Source organism: Salvelinus fontinalis, chromosome 14, assembly GCF_029448725.1.
Source record: "Salvelinus fontinalis isolate EN_2023a chromosome 14, ASM2944872v1, whole genome shotgun sequence".
In the NCBI taxonomy this organism is placed as follows: Eukaryota; Metazoa; Chordata; class Actinopteri; order Salmoniformes; family Salmonidae; genus Salvelinus; species Salvelinus fontinalis.
Window position 1 is genome coordinate 7,869,667 of NC_074678.1, and position 21,806 is coordinate 7,891,472.

The 21,806-nt window shown below is 44.9% G+C and overlaps 1 protein-coding gene across 3 annotated transcripts in view; it reads left to right on the forward strand.

Moving 5' to 3' along the window:
* LOC129869451 (ubiquitin-protein ligase E3A-like) overlaps positions 1–21,806 on the forward strand; it is a 56,823-nt gene that overhangs the window by 17,500 nt on the left and 17,517 nt on the right. For all 3 annotated transcript variants that reach the window (XM_055943882.1, XM_055943881.1, XM_055943883.1), the window contains 4 exons: positions 5,116–5,260; positions 5,525–5,730; positions 11,267–11,431; positions 17,619–17,774. In XM_055943882.1, coding sequence (XP_055799857.1) covers positions 5,116–5,260; positions 5,525–5,730; positions 11,267–11,431; positions 17,619–17,774 — 672 coding nt within the window. The remainder of the gene's footprint in view (positions 1–5,115; positions 5,261–5,524; positions 5,731–11,266; positions 11,432–17,618; positions 17,775–21,806) is intronic.

The window sequence follows — 21,806 nt, forward strand, 5'->3', positions numbered from 1 at the left end:
ATAATGAGGACTACATGTCTCCCTGCTGGTAGGAATATAACAGGATATAATGAGGACTACATGTCTCTGCTGATAGGAATATAACAGGATATAATGAGGACTACATGTCTCTGCTGATAGGAATATAACAGGATATAATGAGGACTACATGTCTCTGCTGATAGGAATATAACAGGATATAATGAGGACTACATTTCTCCCTGCTGATAGGAATATAACCGGATATAATGATGACTACATGTCTCTGCTGATAGGAATATAACAGGATATAATGAGGACTACATGTCTCTGCTGATAGGAATATAACAGGATATAATGAGGACTACATGTCTCTGCTGATAGGAATATAATGAGGACTACATTTCTCTGCTGATAGGAATATAATGAGGACTACATTTCTCTGCTGATAGGAATATAACAGGATATAATGAGGACTACATGTCTCTGCTGATAGGAATATAATGAGGACTACATGTCTCCCTGCTGATAGGAATATAACAGGATATAATGAGGACTACATGTCTCTCTGCTGATAGGAATATAACAGGATATAATGAGGACTACATGTCTCTCTGCTGATAGGAATACAACAGGATATAATGAGGACTACATGTCTCCCTGCTGATAGGAATACAACAGGATATAATGAGGACTACATGTCTCCCTGCTGATAGGAATATAACAGGATATAATGAGGACTACATGTCTCTCTGCTGATAGGAATACAACAGGATATAATGAGGACTACATGTCTCTCTGCTGATAGGAATACAACAGGATATAATGAGGACTACATGTCTCCCTGCTGATAGGAATACAACAGGATATAATGAGGACTACATGTCTCCCTGCTGATAGGAATATAACAGGATATAATGAGGACTACATGTCTCCCTGCTGATAGGAATACAACAGGATATAATGAGGACTACATGTCTCCCTGCTGATAGGAATATAACAGGATATAATGAGGACTACATGTCTCTCTGCTGATAGGAATATAACAGGATATAATGAGGACTACATGTCTCTGCTGATAGGAATATAACAGGATATAATGAGGACTACATGTCTCTGCTGATAGGAATATAATGAGGACTACATGTCTCCCTGCTGATAGGAATATAACAGGATATAATGAGGACTACATGTCTCTCTGCTGATAGGAATATAACAGGATATAATGAGGACTACATGTCTCTCTGCTGATAGGAATACAACAGGATATAATGAGGACTACATGTCTCCCTGCTGATAGGAATACAACAGGATATAATGAGGACTACATGTCTCCCTGCTGATAGGAATATAACAGGATATAATGAGGACTACATGTCTCTCTGCTGATAGGAATACAACAGGATATAATGAGGACTACATGTCTCTCTGCTGATAGGAATACAACAGGATATAATGAGGACTACATGTCTCCCTGCTGATAGGAATACAACAGGATATAATGAGGACTACATGTCTCCCTGCTGATAGGAATATAACAGGATATAATGAGGACTACATGTCTCTCTGCTGATAGGAATACAACAGGATATAATGAGGACTACATGTCTCCCTGCTGATAGGAATACAACAGGATATAATGAGGACTACATGTCTCCCTGCTGATAGGAATATAACAGGATATAATGAGGACTACATGTCTCTCTGCTGATAGGAATACAACAGGATATAATGAGGACTACATGTCTCTCTGCTGATAGGAATACAACAGGATATAATGAGGACTACATGTCTCCCTGCTGATAGGAATACAACAGGATATAATGAGGACTACATGTCTCCCTGCTGATAGGAATACAACAGGATATAATGAGGACTACATGTCTCCCTGCTGATAGGAATATAACAGGATATAATGAGGACTACATGTCTCCCTGCTGATAGGAATACAACAGGATATAATGAGGACTACATGTCTCCCTGCTGATAGGAATATAACAGGATATAATGAGGACTACATGTCTCTCTGCTGATAGGAATATAACAGGATATAATGAGGACTACATGTCTCTGCTGATAGGAATATAACAGGATATAATGAGGACTACATGTCTCTGCTGATAGGAATATAATGAGGACTACATGTCTCTGCTGATAGGAATATAACAGGATATAATGAGGACTACATGTCTCTGCTGATAGGAATATAACAGGATATAATGAGGACTACATGAAATATGTCGCTCTGCTGGTAGGAATATAACTTGTGATCCATTTTATTAAAGTGGCCAGTGTTTGGGTCTCAATGTAGGCAGCAGCCTCTCTGAGTTAGTGATTGCTGTTAAACAGTCTGATGGCCTTGAGATAGAAGCTGTTTTTCAGTCTCTCGGTCCCAGCTTTGATGCACCTGTACTGACCTCGCCTTCTGGATGATAGCGGAGTGAACAGGCTGTGGTTCTGGTGGTTGATGTCCTTGAGGATCTTTTTGGCCTTCCTGTGACATCGGGTGGTGTAGGTGTCCTGGAGGGCAGGTAGTTTGCCCCCGGTGATGCGTTGTGCAGACCGCACCACCCTCTGGAGAGCCTTGCGGTTGAGGGCGGAGCAGTTGCTGTACCAGGCGGTGATACAGCCTGACAGGATTCTCTCGATTGTGCATCTAAAAGTTTGTCCGGGTTTTGGGTGACAAGCCACATTTCTCCTGAGGTTGAAGAGGCGCTGTTGCGCCTTCTTCACAACGCTGTCTGTGTGGTTGGACTATTTTCAGTTTGTCTGTGATGTGTACGCCGAAGAACTTAAAACGTTCCACCTTCTCCACTGCTGTCCCTTCGATGTAGATAGGGGGGTGCTCCCTCTGCTGTTTCCTGAAGTCCACAATCAGCTCCTTTTGTTTTGTTGACGTTGAGTGAGAGTTTGTTTTCCTGACACCACACTCCGAGGGCCCTCACCTCCTCCCTGTAGGCCGTCTCGTCGTTGTTGGTAATCAAGCCCACTACTGTTGTGTCGTCTGGAAACTTGATGATTGAGTTGGAGGCGTGCATGGCCATGGGTGAACAGGGAGTACAGGAGAGGGCTGAGCACGCACCCTTGTGGGGCTCCAGTGTTAAGGATCAGCGAAGTGGAGGTGTTGTTTCCTACCTTCACCACCTGGGTGTGGCCCGTCAGGAAGTCCAGGACCCAGTTGCACAGGGCGGGTTCGAGACCCAGGGCCTCCAGCTTGATGATGAGCTTGGAGGGTACTATGGTGTTGAATGCTGAGCTGTAGTCAATGAACAGCATTCTTACATAGGTATTCCTCTTGTCCAGATGGGTTAGGGCAGTGTGCAATGCGAAGGCAATTACATCGTCTGTGGATCTTTTGGGGCAGTTTGCAAATTGAAGTGAGTCTAGGGCGTCAGGTAAGGTAAGGTAGAGGTGATATGATCCTTGACTAGTCTCTCAAAGCACTTCATGATGACAGAACTGAGTGCTTCGGGGCGGTAGTCATTTAGTTATCTTTGACTTCTTGGGTACAGGAACAATGGTAGCCATCTTGAAGCATGTGGGGACAGCAGACTGGGATAGGGAGCGAATGAATATGTCCGTAAATACAACAGCCAGCTGGTCTGTGCATTACGCTGATGACGCAGCTAGGGATGCCGTCTGAGCCAGCAGCCTTGCGAGGGTTAACATGTTTAAATGTCTTACTCACGTCGGCCACGGAGAGAGGGGGGGGGGGGGGCACGGAGAGAGGGGGGGCGCAGTCCTTGTTAGCGAGCCGCGTCGGTGGTACTGTATTATCCTCAAAGCGAGCAAAGAAGGTGTTTAGTTTGTCTGGAAGCTTGACGTCGGTGTCTGTGACGTGGCTGGTTTTCTTCTTATAGTCCGTGATTTCCTGAAGACCTTGTGTCTGAGCCGTTGAATTGCGACTCCACAAGGTCCCTGTACCGGCGTTTCGCTTTGTTTGATTGCCTTGGAGGGAATAACTACACTGTTTATATTCAGCCATATTCCCAGACCTCTTTCCATGGTTAAACGCGGTGGTTCGCGCTTTTCAGTTTTGCGTGAATGCTGCCATCCAGCAACGGTTTCTGGTTAGGGAAGGTTTGAATAGTCAATGGGTACAATATCTCCAGTTCTTTATAAACTCACTCCCTGAGTCAGCGTATAGGTCGATGTTGTTCTCTGAGGCTGATCGGAACATATTCTAGTCCGCCTGATCAAAACAATCTTGAAGCGTCGCTTCCGATTGGTTGGACCGACGTTGAATGGTTCTCGTCACTGGTACATCCTGTTTGATTTTCTGCCTATGTGATGGTAGGAGCAAGATGCCGTCGTGGTCGGATAGTGTTTGTCTAAGCTCTGTATGCATCGCGGAAGTTAGAGTAGCAGAAAGTGTGCCTTTCAGGTCTCTTCAGAGATGTTCGATCAGGTTCAAGTCCGGGCTCTGGCTGGGCCACTCAAGGACATTCAGAGACTTCTCCCGAAGCCACTCCTGCGTTGTCTTGCCGGTGTGCTTAGGGTCGTTGTCCTGTTGGAAGGTGAACCTTCACCCCAGTCTGAGGGCCTGAGCACCCTGGAGCAGGTTTTCATCAAGGATCTCTGTAATTTGCTCCGTTCATCTTTCCCTTGATCCTGACTAGTCTCCCAGTCCTTACTGCTGAAAAACATCCCCCAGCATGATGCTACCACCACCATGATTCACCGTAGGGATGGTGCCAGGTTTTCTGTACACGTGACGCTTGGCATTCAGGCCAAAGAGTTCAATCTTGGTTTCATCAGACCAGATCATTTTGTTTCTCATCGTCTGAGATTCCTTTAGGTGACTTTTGGCAAACTCCAAGCAGGTTGTCATGTGCCTTTTACTGAGGAGTGGCTTCCGTCTGGCCACTCTACCATAAAGGCCTGATTGGTGGAGTGCTGCAGAGATGGTTGTCCTTCTGGAAGGTTCTCCCATCTCCACAGAGGAACTCTGGAGCTCTGTCAATGACCATTGGGTTTGTGGTCACCTCCCTGACCAAGGCCCTTCTCCCCCGATTGCTCAGTTTGGCTGGGCGGCCAGCTCTTGGAAGAGTCTTGGTTAAGAATCAAGTTGATGAGGACAAAAGTAATTTAATCCATTTTGACCAAAAAGTATGTTGCTGTTTTCCCCTAAGATACTCTGCTTTCTGCGTCCTACAGTTAGAGATGATCTCCATGGAGAACCCAGCGGACCTGAGGAAGCAGCTGTTTGTGGAGTTTGAAGGAGAGCAGGGCGTTGACGAAGGAGGAGTGTCTAAAGAGTTTTTCCAGCTTGTCCTTGAGGAGATGTTCAATCCCGATATTGGTAAGATACTCTTCTGCTTTAACATTTGGTGAAGATTTCAAGACATGTTCATGACAAGTTCTTACTGATCGCTCGCATTTCTATGTATTATTCACCAGCAAACTGTCCTCATGGTGTTTTTATATTCCTATGTTTTAGACAGTCACTGTAATATATATTTTTCTGGGTCTCAGGACTCTGGCGGACAGTAGCGAGTGTTTACTGAGTGGACAATTTGTGGCTACATAAATAAAACATAATGAATGAATGTGTTCCTTCCCGCAGGCATGTTTACGTATGATGAGTCCACCAAGCTGTTCTGGTACAACCCGTCCTCTCTGGAGAATGAGGCCCAGTTCACCCTGATCGGCATCGTCCTGGGCCTGGCCATCTACAACAACTGCATTTTGGATGTTCACTTCCCCATGGTGGTCTACAGGAAACTGATGGGGAAGAAAGGAACCTATCTTGACCTGGCAGACTCTCACCCGGTACTGGAACACGTTTCAATGTCATTAATGTAACATGTTTAAACCTGTTAGATATGATATAGTAAGTAGACTTGTGCTAGCCAGAACGGCCTGTAGGGCAGGAGATTCTCTCCTGTTTCTGTAGCGTGAGCAGTGGTGGGAAAATGTGCCCAACTATCAAACTTGAGTAAAGATACCTTCATTAGAAAATGACACAGTAAAAGTCACCCAGTAAAACTTGACTTGAGTAAGTATTTGGTTGAAACTTATTAAGAATCAAAAGTAAATCATTTCAAATTCCTTATATTAAGCAAACCAGATGCCACCATTTTATTGTTTATTTATTTATGGAAAGCCACGGGCATACTCCGACATTCAGACATAATTTACAAACGAAGCATTTGTGTTTAGTGAGGCCTCCAGATCAGAGGCTGTAGGGATGACCAGGGATGTTCTCTGTTTAGTGAGTCCTCCAGATCAGAGGCAGTAGAGATGACCAGGGATGTTCTCTGTTTAGTGAGGCCTCCAGATCAGAGGCAGTAGGGATGACCAGGGATGTTCTCTGTTTAGTGAGTCCTCCAGATCAGAGGCAGTAGGGATGACCAGGGATGTTCTCTGTTTAGTGAGTCCGCCAGATCAGAGGCAGTAGAGATGACCAGGGATGTTCTCTGTTTAGTGAGTCCTCCAGATCAGAGACAGTAGGGATGACCAGGGATGTTCTCTGTTTAGTGAGTCCTCCAGATCAGAGGCAGTAGAGATGACCAGGGATGTTCTCTGTTTAGTGAGTCCTCCAGATCAGAGGCAGTAGAGATGACCAGGGATGTTCTCTGTTTAGTGAGTCCGCCAGATCAGAGGCAGTAGAGATGACCAGGGATGTTCTCTGTTTAGTGAGTCCGCCAGATCAGAGGCAGTAGGGATGACCAGGGATGTTCTCTGTTTAGTGAGTCCTCCAGATCAGAGGCAGTAGGGATGACCAGGGATGTTCTCTGTTTAGTGAGTCCGCCAGATCAGAGGCAGTAGAGATGACCAGGGATGTTCTCTGTTTAGTGAGTCCGCCAGATCAGAGGCAGTAGGGATGACCAGGGATGTTCTCTGTTTAGTGAGTCCGCCAGATCAGAGGCAGTAGGGATGACCAGGGATGTTCTCTGTTTAGTGAGTCCTCCAGATCAGAGGCAGTAGGGACGACCAGGGATGTTCTCTGTTTAGTGAGTCCTCCAGATCAGAGGCAGTAGGGATGACCAGGGATGTTCTCTGTTTATTGAGTCCTCCAGATCAGAGGCAGTAGGGATGACCAGGGATGTTCTCTGTTTAGTGAGGCCTCCAGATCAGAGGCAGTAGGGATGACCAGGGATGTTCTCTGTTTAGTGAGTCCGCCAGATCAGAGGCAGTAGAGATGACCAGGGATGTTCTCTGTTTAGTGAGTCCGCCAGATCAGAGGCAGTAGGGATGACCAGGGATGTTCTCTGTTTAGTGAGTCCTCCAGATCAGAGGCAGTAGGGATGACCAGGGATGTTCTCTGTTTAGTGAGTCCGCCAGATCAGAGGCAGTAGAGATGACCAGGGATGTTCTCTGTTTAGTGAGTCCGCCAGATCAGAGGCAGTAGGGATGACCAGGGATGTTCTCTGTTTAGTGAGTCCGCCAGATCAGAGGCAGTAGGGATGACCAGGGATGTTCTCTGTTTAGTGAGTCCTCCAGATCAGAGGCTGTAGGGATGACCAGGGATGTTCTCTGTTTAGTGAGTCCTCCAGATCAGAGGCAGTAGGGATGACCAGGGATGTTCTCTGTTTAGTGAGTCCGCCAGATCAGAGGCAGTAGGGATGACCAGGGATGTTCTCTGTTTAGTGAGTCCTCCAGATCAGAGGCAGTAGGGATGACCAGGGATGTTCTCTGTTTAGTGAGTCCGCCAGATCAGAGGCAGTAGGGATGACCAGGGATGTTCTCTGTTTAGTGAGTCCTCCAGATCAGAGGCATTAGGGATGACCAGGGATGTTCTCTGTTTAGTGAGTCCGCCAGATCAGAGGCATTAGGGATGACCAGGGATGTTCTCTGTTTAGTGAGTCCTCCAGATCAGAGGCATTAGGGATGACCAGGGATGTTCTCTGTTTAGTGAGTCCGCCAGATCAGAGGCATTAGGGATGACCAGGGATGTTCTCTGTTTAGTGAGTCCGCCAGATCAGAGGCAGTAGAGATGACCAGGGATGTTCTCTGTTTAGTGAGTCCTCCAGACCAGAGGCAGTAGGGATGACCAGGGATGTTCTCTGTTTAGTGAGTCCTCCAGATCAGAGGCAGTAGGGATGACCAGGGATGTTCTCTGTTTAGTGAGTCCTCCAGACCAGAGGCAGTAGGGATGACCAGGGACGTTCTCTGTTTAGTGAGTCCTCCAGACCAGAGGCAGTAGGGATGACCAGGGATGTTCTCTGTTTAGTGAGTCCTCCAGATCAGAGGCAGTAGGGACGACCAGGGATGTTCTCTGTTTAGTGAGTTCTCCAGATCAGAGGCAGTAGGGATGACCAGGGATGTTCTCTGTTTAGTGAGTCCGCCAGATCAGAGGCAGTAGGGATGACCAGGGATGTTTCGTTGATAAGTGCGTCAATTTGACTATTTTCCTGTCCTGCTAAGCATTCAAAATGTAACGAGTACTTTTGGGTGTCAAGGAAAATGTATGTAGTAAAAAGTACAATATTTTCTTAAAGAAAGTAAAAGTAGTCAAAAATATAAATAGTTAATTACAGATACCCCCCAAAACTCCTTAAGTAGTACTTTCAAGTATTTTTACTTAAGTACTTTACACCACTGAGTAGCTTGATATACAAGTACACCCCTTGGACAAGACACTCGTCTATCACAGCCAATAGGCCGATGTCATTTTTTAATAGAGTTGCCCATAAATAAAAATAAAAAAACAAACAAAAATGTATGACTGTAAGTCGCTTTGGATAAAAGCGTCTGCTAAATGTCATATAATATTATTGTTATTATTATTATTGTTAATATTATTAGGGATGTGCGTCTTTCCTTTTCAAATCGATTGGATATGCATCTAGATACATGGGCTCCGATACGATACAGGAACCATACATTTAGTTTGGAACGATTCTGTGCGATTCGGTTTGATTTAGAACGAATCGATGCACTAACATTTGCATAAAAGCATTTTCTTTTCTAAATTCAAATCTGCCGCTGATGGAAGCTCATGAGCCTCTCTGAATTGGATCTCTCTGAGCTGACGTGTGTGTGTGTGTACATGATGTATACATCTATATAGAATTATGTATAATTCTATACCACCCTACACTCAGTTAGGAGGGGCAATGTTACCACCCCCCCCCCCCCCACACACACACACACACACACACACCCTTTAGATCTGAACAAACCCACTAATACATTTGTCATTTTTGCAGATATAAAGTATTAGAGCCATATAATGTATCAATATTTTATCTTTAAAAATAGCCAACGAATATATATATATATATATATATACACTACCGTTCAAAAGTTTGAGTTCACTTAGAAATGTACATGTTTTTGAAAGAGAATCACTTTTTTTTACCATTAAAATAACATAAAATTGATCAGAAATACAGTGTAGACATTAATGTTGTAAATGACTATTGTAGCTGGAAACTGATGACAGCGGCCCATTGTCAGCAACCATCACTCCTGTTTTCCAATGGCACGTTGTGTTAGCTAATCCAAGTTTATCATTTTAAAAGGCTAATTGATTATTAGAAAACCCTTTTGCAATTATGTTAGCACAGCTGAAAACTGTTGTCCTGATTTAAAGAATCCATCAAACTGGCCTTCTTTTAGACTAGTTGAGTATCTGGAGCATCAGCATTTGTGGGTTCGATTACAGGCTCAAAATGGCCAGAAACAAATAACTTTCTTCTGAAACTCATCAGTTTATTCTTGTTCTGAGAAATGAAGGCGTTTCCATGCGAGAAATTGCCAAGAAACTGAAGATCTCGTACAACGCTGTGTACTACTCCCTTCACAGAACAGCGCAAACTGGCTCTAACCAGAATAGAAAAAGGAGTGGGAGGCCCCGGTGCACAACTGAGCAAGAGGACAAGTGCATTAGAGTGTCTAGTTTGAGAAACAGATACCTCACAAGTTCTCAACTGGCAGCTTCATTAAATAGTACCTTGCAAAACACCCGTCTCAACGTCAACAGTGAAGAGGCGACTCCGGGATGCTGACCTTCTAGGCAGAGTTGCAAAGAAAAAGCCATATTTCAGACGGGCCAATTAAAGATGGGCAAAATAACAGACACTGGACAGAGGAAGATTGGAAAAAAGTGTTATGGATAGACAAATCTAAGTTTGAGGTGTTCGGATCACAAAGAAGAACATTCGTGAGACGCAGAAAAAATGAAAAGATGCTGGAGGAGTGCTTGACGCCATCTGCCAAGCATGTTGGAGGCAATGTGATGTTCTGGGGGTGCTTTGGTGGTGGTAAAGTAGATTTGTACAGGGTAAAAGGGATCTTGAAGAAGGAAGGATATCACTCCATCTTGCAACGCCATGCCATACCCTGTGGACGGCGCTTAAATGAAGACATTTTCCTCCTACAACAGGACAATGACCCAAAGCACAGCTCCAAACTATGCAAGAACTCTTTAGGGAAGAAGCAAATCAAATCAAAGTTTATTTGTCACGTGCACCAAATTCAACAGGTGTAGACCTTACAGACCTTACAGTGAAATGCTTGACCAGCTTGGTCAAATAATAATAATAATCACAGTGGTTGTAGAGGGTGCAACAGGTCAGCACCTCAGGAGTAAATGTTAGTTAGCTTTTCATAGCCGAGCATTCAGAATATCTCTACCGCTCCTGCGGTCTCTAGAGAGTTGAAAACAGCAGGTCTGGGACAGGTAGCACGTCCGGTGAACAGGTCAGCACCTCAGGCCGATCATTCAGAGTTAATGATGGTGAAACTGAACCGTCAAAATAAAATCTTAATCGAAGCCCCGATCAGCATGTAGCCTACGTTGGTCAGCGAGCGAAGCTGCGCAGAGTGCCCAGTTTGACCAGGCTATTGAAAGACAGTTGTAACAAAATATTAGGTCTCTTTGGAAGGTAGAAAGAAAGTAGTTTAAGCATAACATTTTAGTGAACCGGCGATGTGTTAACTTTTGTAACGATTTTCTGACCGACGCATGCTACATTCTGATCGATTTTTGGGGTCTCACGGACCGATGTACTCATATCTTAAACCTTTGAACCGGGGAAACGATGCGTGTCGGTGAATTGTTACATCCGTTATTAATGAAGGATCACATAATTGCATTCATGTAATCAGTAGAAATAAGCCAATTAATCATACTCGTGAGCAAACGTTTCATAACTCCAGATGGCAGTAAATACATGTTCAAACAACACACTCCAGATGGCAGTAATGCACCCTTTCATAGAAGTAGTAGAAGAAGAAAATGGACTACTTCAAAATGGAGATGACCTCAATGGCGCTGCCCATGCTCTCACAGACGCCATAACAGGACAGATAGAATGTTGCGTCCTCTAACTATCTCTGTGGATCTCTGCCATCGCAGGTTCTGTACCAGAGTCTGAAGGAGCTGCTGGACTATGAGGGCGACGTGGAGGAGGACATGATGATCACCTTCCAGATCTCACAGACTGACCTGTTTGGAGACCCCATCACTTACGACCTGAAGGAAAACGGGGACAAGATACCTGTGAATGAGGACAATAGAACGGTGAGATACCTGTTAGTGAGGACAGTAGAGAGGTGAGATACCTGTTAGTGAGGACAATGGAAAGGTGAGATGCCTGTTAGTGAGGACAGTAGAAAGGTGAGATACCTGTTAGTGAGGTGAGATACCTGTTAGTGAGGACCGTAGAAAGGTGAGATACCTGTTAGTGAGGACCGTAGAAAGGTGAGATACCTGTTAGTGAGGACCGTAGAAAGGTGAGATACCTGTTAGTGAGGACCGTAGAAAGGTGAGATACCTGTTAGTGAGGACCGTAGAAAGGTGAGATACCTGTTAGTGAGGACCGTAGAAAGGTGAGATACCTGTTAGTGAGGACCGTAGAAAGGTGAGATACCTGTTAGTGAGGACCGTAGAAAGGTGAGATACCTGTTAGTGAGGACCGTAGAAAGGTGAGATACCTGTTAGTGAGGACCGTAGAAAGGTGAGATACCTGTTAGTGAGGACCGTAGAAAGGTGAGATACCTGTTAGTGAGGACCGTAGAAAGGTGAGATACCTGTTAGTGAGGACCGTAGAAAGGTGAGATACCTGTTAGTGAGGACCGTAGAAAGGTGAGATACCTGTTAGTGAGGACCGTAGAAAGGTGAGATACCTGTTAGTGAGGACCGTAGAAAGGTGAGATACCTGTTAGTGAGGACCGTAGAAAGGTGAGATACCTGTTAGTGAGGACCGTAGAAAGGTGAGATACCTGTTAGTGAGGACCGTAGAAAGGTGAGATACCTGTTAGTGAGGACCGTAGAAAGGTGAGATACCTGTTAGTGAGGACCGTAGAAAGGTGAGATACCTGTTAGTGAGGACCGTAGAAAGGTGAGATACCTGTTAGTGAGGACCGTAGAAAGGTGAGATACCTGTTAGTGAGGACCGTAGAAAGGTGAGATACCTGTTAGTGAGGACCGTAGAAAGGTGAGATACCTGTTAGTGAGGACCGTAGAAAGGTGAGATACCTGTTAGTGAGGACCGTAGAAAGGTGAGATACCTGTTAGTGAGGACCGTAGAAAGGTGAGATACCTGTTAGTGAGGACCGTAGAAAGGTGAGATACCTGTTAGTGAGGACCGTAGAAAGGTGAGATACCTGTTAGTGAGGACCGTAGAAAGGTGAGATACCTGTTAGTGAGGACCGTAGAAAGGTGAGATACCTGTTAGTGAGGACCGTAGAAAGGTGAGATACCTGTTAGTGAGGACCGTAGAAAGGTGAGATACCTGTTAGTGAGGACCGTAGAAAGGTGAGATACCTGTTAGTGAGGACCGTAGAAAGGTGAGATACCTGTTAGTGAGGACCGTAGAAAGGTGAGATACCTGTTAGTGAGGACCGTAGAAAGGTGAGATACCTGTTAGTGAGGACCGTAGAAAGGTGAGATACCTGTTAGTGAGGACCGTAGAAAGGTGAGATACCTGTTAGTGAGGACCGTAGAAAGGTGAGATACCTGTTAGTGAGGACCGTAGAAAGGTGAGATACCTGTTAGTGAGGACCGTAGAAAGGTGAGATACCTGTTAGTGAGGACCGTAGAAAGGTGAGATACCTGTTAGTGAGGACCGTAGAAAGGTGAGATACCTGTTAGTGAGGACCGTAGAAAGGTGAGATACCTGTTAGTGAGGACCGTAGAAAGGTGAGATACCTGTTAGTGAGGACCGTAGAAAGGTGAGATACCTGTTAGTGAGGACCGTAGAAAGGTGAGATACCTGTTAGTGAGGACCGTAGAAAGGTGAGATACCTGTTAGTGAGGACCGTAGAAAGGTGAGATACCTGTTAGTGAGGACCGTAGAAAGGTGAGATACCTGTTAGTGAGGACCGTAGAAAGGTGAGATACCTGTTAGTGAGGACCGTAGAAAGGTGAGATACCTGTTAGTGAGGACCGTAGAAAGGTGAGATACCTGTTAGTGAGGACCGTAGAAAGGTGAGATACCTGTTAGTGAGGACCGTAGAAAGGTGAGATACCTGTTAGTGAGGACCGTAGAAAGGTGAGATACCTGTTAGTGAGGACCGTAGAAAGGTGAGATACCTGTTAGTGAGGACCGTAGAAAGGTGAGATACCTGTTAGTGAGGACCGTAGAAAGGTGAGATACCTGTTAGTGAGGACCGTAGAAAGGTGAGATACCTGTTAGTGAGGACCGTAGAAAGGTGAGATACCTGTTAGTGAGGACCGTAGAAAGGTGAGATACCTGTTAGTGAGGACCGTAGAAAGGTGAGATACCTGTTAGTGAGGACCGTAGAAAGGTGAGATACCTGTTAGTGAGGACCGTAGAAAGGTGAGATACCTGTTAGTGAGGACCGTAGAAAGGTGAGATACCTGTTAGTGAGGACCGTAGAAAGGTGAGATACCTGTTAGTGAGGACCGTAGAAAGGTGAGATACCTGTTAGTGAGGACCGTAGAAAGGTGAGATACCTGTTAGTGAGGACCGTAGAAAGGTGAGATACCTGTTAGTGAGGACCGTAGAAAGGTGAGATACCTGTTAGTGAGGACCGTAGAAAGGTGAGATACCTGTTAGTGAGGACCGTAGAAAGGTGAGATACCTGTTAGTGAGGACCGTAGAAAGGTGAGATACCTGTTAGTGAGGACCGTAGAAAGGTGAGATACCTGTTAGTGAGGACCGTAGAAAGGTGAGATACCTGTTAGTGAGGACCGTAGAAAGGTGAGATACCTGTTAGTGAGGACCGTAGAAAGGTGAGATACCTGTTAGTGAGGACCGTAGAAAGGTGAGATACCTGTTAGTGAGGACCGTAGAAAGGTGAGATACCTGTTAGTGAGGACCGTAGAAAGGTGAGATACCTGTTAGTGAGGACCGTAGAAAGGTGTTAGACTATGATAGGACCACTGAAGTCTCTAGTCTATCACAGAACCACTGGAGTATCTAGTCTATCACAGGACCACTGGAGTATCTAGTCTATCACAGGACCACTGAAGTATCTAGTCTATCTCAGGACCACTGAAGTATCTAGTCTATCACAGGACCACTGAAGTATCTAGTCTATCACAGGACCACTGAAGTATCTAGTCTATCACAGGACCACTGAAGTATCTAGTCTATCACAGGACCACTGAAGTATCTAGTCTATCACAGGACCACTGAAGTATCTAGTCTATCACAGGACCACTGAAGTATCTAGTCTATCACAGGACCACTGAAGTATCTAGTCTATCACAGGACCACTGAAGTATCTAGTCTATCACAGGACCACTGAAGTATCTAGTCTATCACAGGACCACTGAAGTATCTAGTCTATCACAGGACCACTGAAGTATCTAGTCTATCACAGGACCACTGAAGTATCTAGTCTATCACAGGACCACTGAAGTATCTAGTCTATCACAGGACCACTGAAGTATCTAGTCTATCACAGGACCACTGAAGTATCTAGTCTATCACAGGACCACTGAAGTATCTAGTCTATCACAGGACCACTGAAGTATCTAGTCTATCACAGGACCACTGAAGTATCTAGTCTATGACAGGACCACTGAAGTATCTAGTCTATGACAGGACCACTGAAGTATCTAGTCTATCACAGGACCACTGAAGTATCTAGTCTATGACAGGACCACTGAAGTATCTAGTCTATGACAGGACCACTGAAGTATCTAGTCTATGACAGGACCACTGAAGTATCTAGTCTATGACAGGACCACTGAAGTATCTAGTCTATCACAGGACCACTGAAGTATCTAGTCTATCACAGGACCACTGAAGTATCTAGTCTATCACAGGACCACTGAAGTATCTAGTCTATCACAGGACCACTGAAGTATCTAGTCTATCACAGAACCACTGAAGTATCTAGTCTATGACAGGACCACTGAAGTATCTAGTCTATGACAGGACCACTGAAGTATCTAGTCTATGACAGGACCACTGAAGTATCTAGTCTATGACAGGACCACTGAAGTATCTAGTCTATCACAGGACCACTGAAGTATCTAGTCTATCACAGGACCACTGAAGTATCTAGTCTATCACAGGACCACTGAAGTATCTAGTCTATCACAGGACCACTGAAGTATCTAGTCTATCACAGGACCACTGAAGTATCTAGTCTATGACAGGACCACTGAAGTATCTAGTCTATGACAGGACCACTGAAGTATCTAGTCTATGACAGGACCACTGAAGTATCTAGTCTATGACAGGACCACTGAAGTATCTAGTCTATGACAGGACCACTGAAGTATCTAGTCTATGACAGGACCACTGAAGTATCTAGTCTATCACAGGACCACTGAAGTATCTAGTCTATGACAGGACCACTGAAGTATCTAGTCTATGACAGGACCACTGAAGTATCTAGTCTATCACAGGACCACTGAAGTATCTAGTCTATCACAGGACCACTGAAGTATCTAGTCTATCACAGGACCACTGAAGTATCTAGTCTATCACAGGACCACTGAAGTATCTAGTCTATCACAGGACCACTGAAGTATCTAGTCTATCACAGGACCACTGAAGTATCTAGTCTATCACAGGACCACTGAAGTATCTAGTCTATCACAGGACCACTGAAGTATCTAGTCTATCACAGGACCACTGAAGTATCTAGTCTATCTCAGGACCACTGAAGTATCTAGTCTATCACAGGACCACTGAAGTATCTAGTCTATGACAGGACCACTGAAGTATCTAGTCTATGACAGGACCACTGAAGTATCTAGTCTATGACAGGACCACTGAAGTATCTAGTCTATGACAGGACCACTGAAGTATCTAGTCTATCACAGGACCACTGAAGTATCTAGTCTATCACAGGACCACTGAAGTATCTAGTCTATCACAGGACCACTGAAGTATCTAGTCTATCACAGGACCACTGAAGTATCTAGTCTATCACAGGACCACTGAAGTATCTAGTCTATCACAGGACCACTGAAGTATCTAGTCTATCACAGGACCACTGAAGTATCTAGTCTATCACAGGACCACTGAAGTATCTAGTCTATCACAGGACCACTGAAGTATCTAGTCTATCACAGGACCACTGAAGTATCTAGTCTATCACAGGACCACTGAAGTATCTAGTCTATCACAGGACCACTGAAGTATCTAGTCTATCACAGGACCACTGAAGTATCTAGTCTATCACAGGACCACTGAAGTATCTAGTCTATCACAGGACCACTGAAGTATCTAGTCTATGACAGGACCACTGAAGTATCTAGTCTATGACAGGACCACTGAAGTATCTAGTCTATGACAGGACCACTGAAGTATCTAGTCTATCACAGGACCACTGAAGTATCTAGTCTATCACAGGACCACTGAAGTATCTAGTCTATCACAGGACCACTGAAGTATCTAGTCTATCACAGGACCACTGAAGTATCTAGTCTATCACAGGACCACTGAAGTATCTAGTCTATCACAGGACCACTGAAGTATCTAGTCTATCACAGGACCACTGAAGTATCTAGTCTATCACAGGACCACTGAAGTATCTAGTCTATCACAGGACCACTGAAGTATCTAGTCTATGACAGGACCACTGAAGTATCTAGTCTATCACAGGACCACTGAAGTATCTAGTCTATGACAGGACCACTGAAGTATCTAGTCTATCACAGGACCACTGAAGTATCTAGTCTATCACAGGACCACTGAAGTATCTAGTCTATCACAGGACCACTGAAGTATCTAGTCTATCACAGGACCACTGAAGTATCTAGTCTATCACAGGACCACTGAAGTATCTAGTCTATCACAGGACCACTGAAGTATCTAGTCTATCACAGGACCACTGAAGTATCTAGTCTATCACAGGACCACTGAAGTATCTAGTCTATCACAGGACCACTGAAGTATCTAGTCTATCACAGGACCACTGAAGTATCTAGTCTATCACAGGACCACTGAAGTATCTAGTCTATCACAGGACCACTGAAGTATCTAGTCTATCACAGGACCACTGAAGTATCTAGTCTATCACAGGACCACTGAAGTATCTAGTCTATGACAGGACCACTGAAGTATCTAGTCTATGACAGGACCACTGAAGTATCTAGTCTATGACAGGACCACTGAAGTATCTAGTCTATCACAGGACCACTGAAGTATCTAGTCTATCACAGGACCACTGAAGTATCTAGTCTATCACAGGACCACTGAAGTGAACGATGACGTTGTTTTGACTGTTTCCTGTGTGTGTTTGTTTGTGTGTGTGTTTATGTGTGTGTTTGTGGTCTCCAGGAGTTTGTGTCTCTGTATGGCGATTACATCCTTAATAAGAGTGTGGAACGCCAGTTCAAAGCCTTCAGGAGGGGCTTCCAGATGGTCACCAACGAGTCGCCTCTCAGCTGTTTGTTTAGACCTGAAGAGGTGGAGCTACTCATCTGTGGAAGCAGGGTAAGTAGGATTTTTCTTACGAATTTCACTTTAAGCCTATGATTTAAAAAAAAAAAAAAAAAAAAGATACATGCATGCAGAGCCTTCCTAAACTATTCACACCCCTTGACTTATTCCACATTTTGTTGTGTTACAACCTGAATTTAAAATGGATAAAAACTGTTGTTTTTTTAATGTTAAAAAAAATTATAAAAATGTGTCACTGGCCTACACACAATACCCCATAATGTCAAAGTGGAATAATGTTTTTCCCGAAATTTATACAAATTAATAAAATGTTTTAAAGCTGAAATGTATTGAGTCAATAAGTATTCAACCCCTTTGTTATGGCAAGCCTAAATAATTTCAGATGGAAAAAAAAAAAAAAAAGCTTAACTCCCTCAGGTTGATGCACGGAAATCAAAATTAGCATAATACAAAAAAAAAATCCCCATAGCAATCTCTCAGTTTTTAAGCTATAGATCTCTATAAGTAACACTTCCGCATCTGCTGTGAAAGGTGACAGAACAGCATTTGAGGCGTCCTGAAAATCAGTCTTCTCACGAAAACCTCCTGTAGTTTTATTTATTTAACTAGGCATGTCAGTTAAGAACAAATTCTTATTTTCAATGACGGCCTAGGAACAGTGGGTTAACTGCCTTGTTCAGGGGCAGAACGACAAGATTTTTACCTTGTCAGCTCGGGGATTCGATCTAGCAACCTTTCGGTTACTAGTCCAACGTTCTAACCACTCGGCTACGCTGCCGTAGTGTCCGAACAGTTTGGGCTACACAGTAATATGACCCCTCAGGAACACGTACATGTCGGGTGTTTTGCTCTAGGACGCCCACAGGCCTCGTCTAAAGACCCCTTCCCCCTTTTCCACATTTTTTGTTCTGAAATCGATTAAATAATTACAAATCCTCATCAATCTACCTACAATACCCCATAATGACAAAGTGAAAACAGGTTTTTAGAAATGTTTGCACATTTGTTAAAAAATAAAAAAACAAATATCTTTATTACATTAGTATTCATTAGATAAATTTCAAGATGGCGTAGCAGTTCAGACGTCTTTGTCGTGTCCCGTGTGTATCTTTTTTTTTTTTCGTATATATTTTTTATATTTTTAACCTCCGTTTCAACATACTCTCCTGAAACTCGCCTCACCCAATGTGGTATGGATCTGCTATTTTCTATACTTTAGAACCGGAACCCCCAACAGAAGCTAGCCAGCTAACTAGCTAGTAGCTAATGGTCAGGTAGCCACTGCTAGCGGTCATCAGCTATCCTTAGCCCGGTCAGTCTGCACAGCGCGATTAAACCCAGAGCATTCCGGACTGCTCTTTCTCCACATCTCCGGATTTCTACAGCAAGCTCTGAACCTTTTCACCTGGATCATCGCAGCTAGCTAGCTGCTATCCGAGTGGCTACCCCCTGGCTAACGTCTCTGTCCCGAAGCAAGCACCAGTGAGCCTGGAGCTAGCTAGCTGCTATCCGAGTGGCTACCCCCCTAGCTAACGTCTCTGTCCCGAAGCAAGCACCAGTGAGCCTGGAGCTAGCTAGCTGCTATCCGAGTGGCTACCCCCTGGCTAACGTCTCTGTCCCGAAGCAAGCACCAGTGAGCCTGGAGCTAGCTAGCTGCTATCCGAGTGGCTACCCCCCCTGGCTAACGTCTCTGTCCCAAAGCAAGCACCAGTTAGCCTGGAACTAGCCTCGTGCTAGTCCCATCTCCCGGCTAGCTGAAGAGGTCCATCAGCCACTCCTTGGGCTACAATACCTATTTTGCCAATTGGCCTAGACCCCTTTTACTCCAGACACAGAGCCCCGCCCATCCATCACGATTGGTCTACCGACGTAATCCGCCCGGAGGGGGTTTCAACAGGCTCCTCCATCACGACGTCCCCCGAAGGCCCATACCCTAGCCTGCTAGCCGTGGCCCGCTAGCTGTCTAGAGCATATCGGACTGTTAGCTGAAGAGGTCCATCAGCCAATTGGACACGGAGCACCACTGATCCATCACGACTGGTCTGCTGACGTAACTGTCCATGGGGGCTACAACAGACTCTTCCGTCGCTACGCCCCCCTAAGGCCCTTCTGCTAGCCTGCTATCCCCGGCCCGCTAGCTGTCTGAATCGCCGTGTCTCCAGCTCGTCTAGCTACTCACTGGTCCCTATGATCACCCGGCTACGCATGCCTCTCCCTAATGTCAATATGCCTTGTCCATTGCTGTTTTGATTAGTGATTATTGTCTTATTTCACTGTAGTGCCTCCAGCCCTGCTCAATATGCCTTAGCTAGCCCTTTTGTTCCACCTCCCACACATGTGGTGACCTCATCTGGTTTAATGGTGTCTCTAGAGACAAAACCTCTCATCGTCACTCAATGCCTAGGTTTACCTCCACTGTATTCACATCCTACCATACCCTTGTCTGTACACTATGCCTTGAATCTAGTCTTCCGCGCCCAGAAACCTGCTCCTTTTACTCTCTGTTCCGAACGCACTAGACGACCAGTTCCTATAGCCTTTAGCCGTACCCTTATCCTACTCCTCCTCTGGTGATGTAGAGGTTAACCCAGGCCCTGCAGCCCACAGCTCCCATTCCCCAGGCGCTCTCATTTGTTGACTTCTGTAACCGTAAAAGCCTTGGTTTCATGCATGTTAACATTAGAAGCCTTCTCTCTAAGTTTGTTTTATTCACTGCTTTAGCACACTCCACCAACCCTGATGTCCTAGCCGTGTCTGAATCCTGGCTTAGGAAAGCCACCAAAAATGCTGAAATGTCCATCCCTAACTATAACATTTTCCAACAAGATAGAACTGCCAAAGGGGGCAGAGTTGCAGTCTTCTGCAGAGATAGCCTGCAGAGTTCTGTCTTACTATCCAGGTCTGTGCCCAAACAGTTCGAGCTTCTACCTTTAAAAATCCACCTTTCCAGTAACAAGTCTCTCACCGTTGCCGCTTGCTATTGACCACCTTCTGCCCCCAGCTGTGCCCTGGACACCATATGTGAATTGATTGCCCCCATCTATCTTCAGAGTTCGTTCTGTTAGGTTAAACGACCACCCCTCATCACTGTCAAACGCTCCCTAAAACACTTCTGCGAGCAGGCCTTTCTAATTGACCTGGCCCGGGTATCCTGGAATTATATTGACCTTATTCTGTCAGTAGAGGATGCCTGGTTATTCTTTAAAAGTGCTTTCCTCACCATCTTATATAAGCATGCCCCATTCAAAATATTTTGAACTAGGAACAGATATAGCCCTTGGTTCACTCCAGATCAGACTGCCCTTGACCAGCACAAAAACATCCAACATTTTTCTACGGCTGGCCATGCTTTCCACCTGGCTACCCCTACCCCGGTCAACAGGCCTGCAACCCCCACAAGAACTTGCCCAATCCTCACCCATTTTGCCTTCACCCAAATCCAGATGACTGATTTTATGAAAGAGTTACAAAAATCTGGACCCCTACAAATCAGCTGGGCTTGACAATCTGGACCCTCTCTTTCTAAAATGATCCGCCACAATTGTTGCAACCCCTATTACTAGCCTGTTCAACCTCTCTTTCGTATCGTCTGAGATTCCCAAAGATTGGAAAGCTGCTGCGGTCATCCCCCTCTTCAAAGGGGGGGACACTCTAGACCCAAACTGTTACAGACCTATAGCTAGCTATCCTACCCTGCCTTTCAAAGGTCTTCGAAAGCCAAGTTATACAAACAGATTACCGACCATTTCGAATCCCACCGTACCTTCTCCGCTGTGCAATCTGGTTTCAGAGCTGGTCATGGGTGCACCTCAGCCACGCTCACGGTCCTAAACGATATTGTAACCGCCATCGATAAAAGACAGTACTGTGCAGCCATGTTCATCGACCTGGCCAAGGCTTTGGACTCTGCCAATCACCACATCTTCTGCACATCTATCACTCCCGTGTTTAATTGCTAAATTGTAATTACTTCGCCACTACAGCCTATTTATTGCCTTACCTCACTAATCTTACCTCATTTGCACACACTGTATATAGACTTATTTTATATTTATAACCCTAACC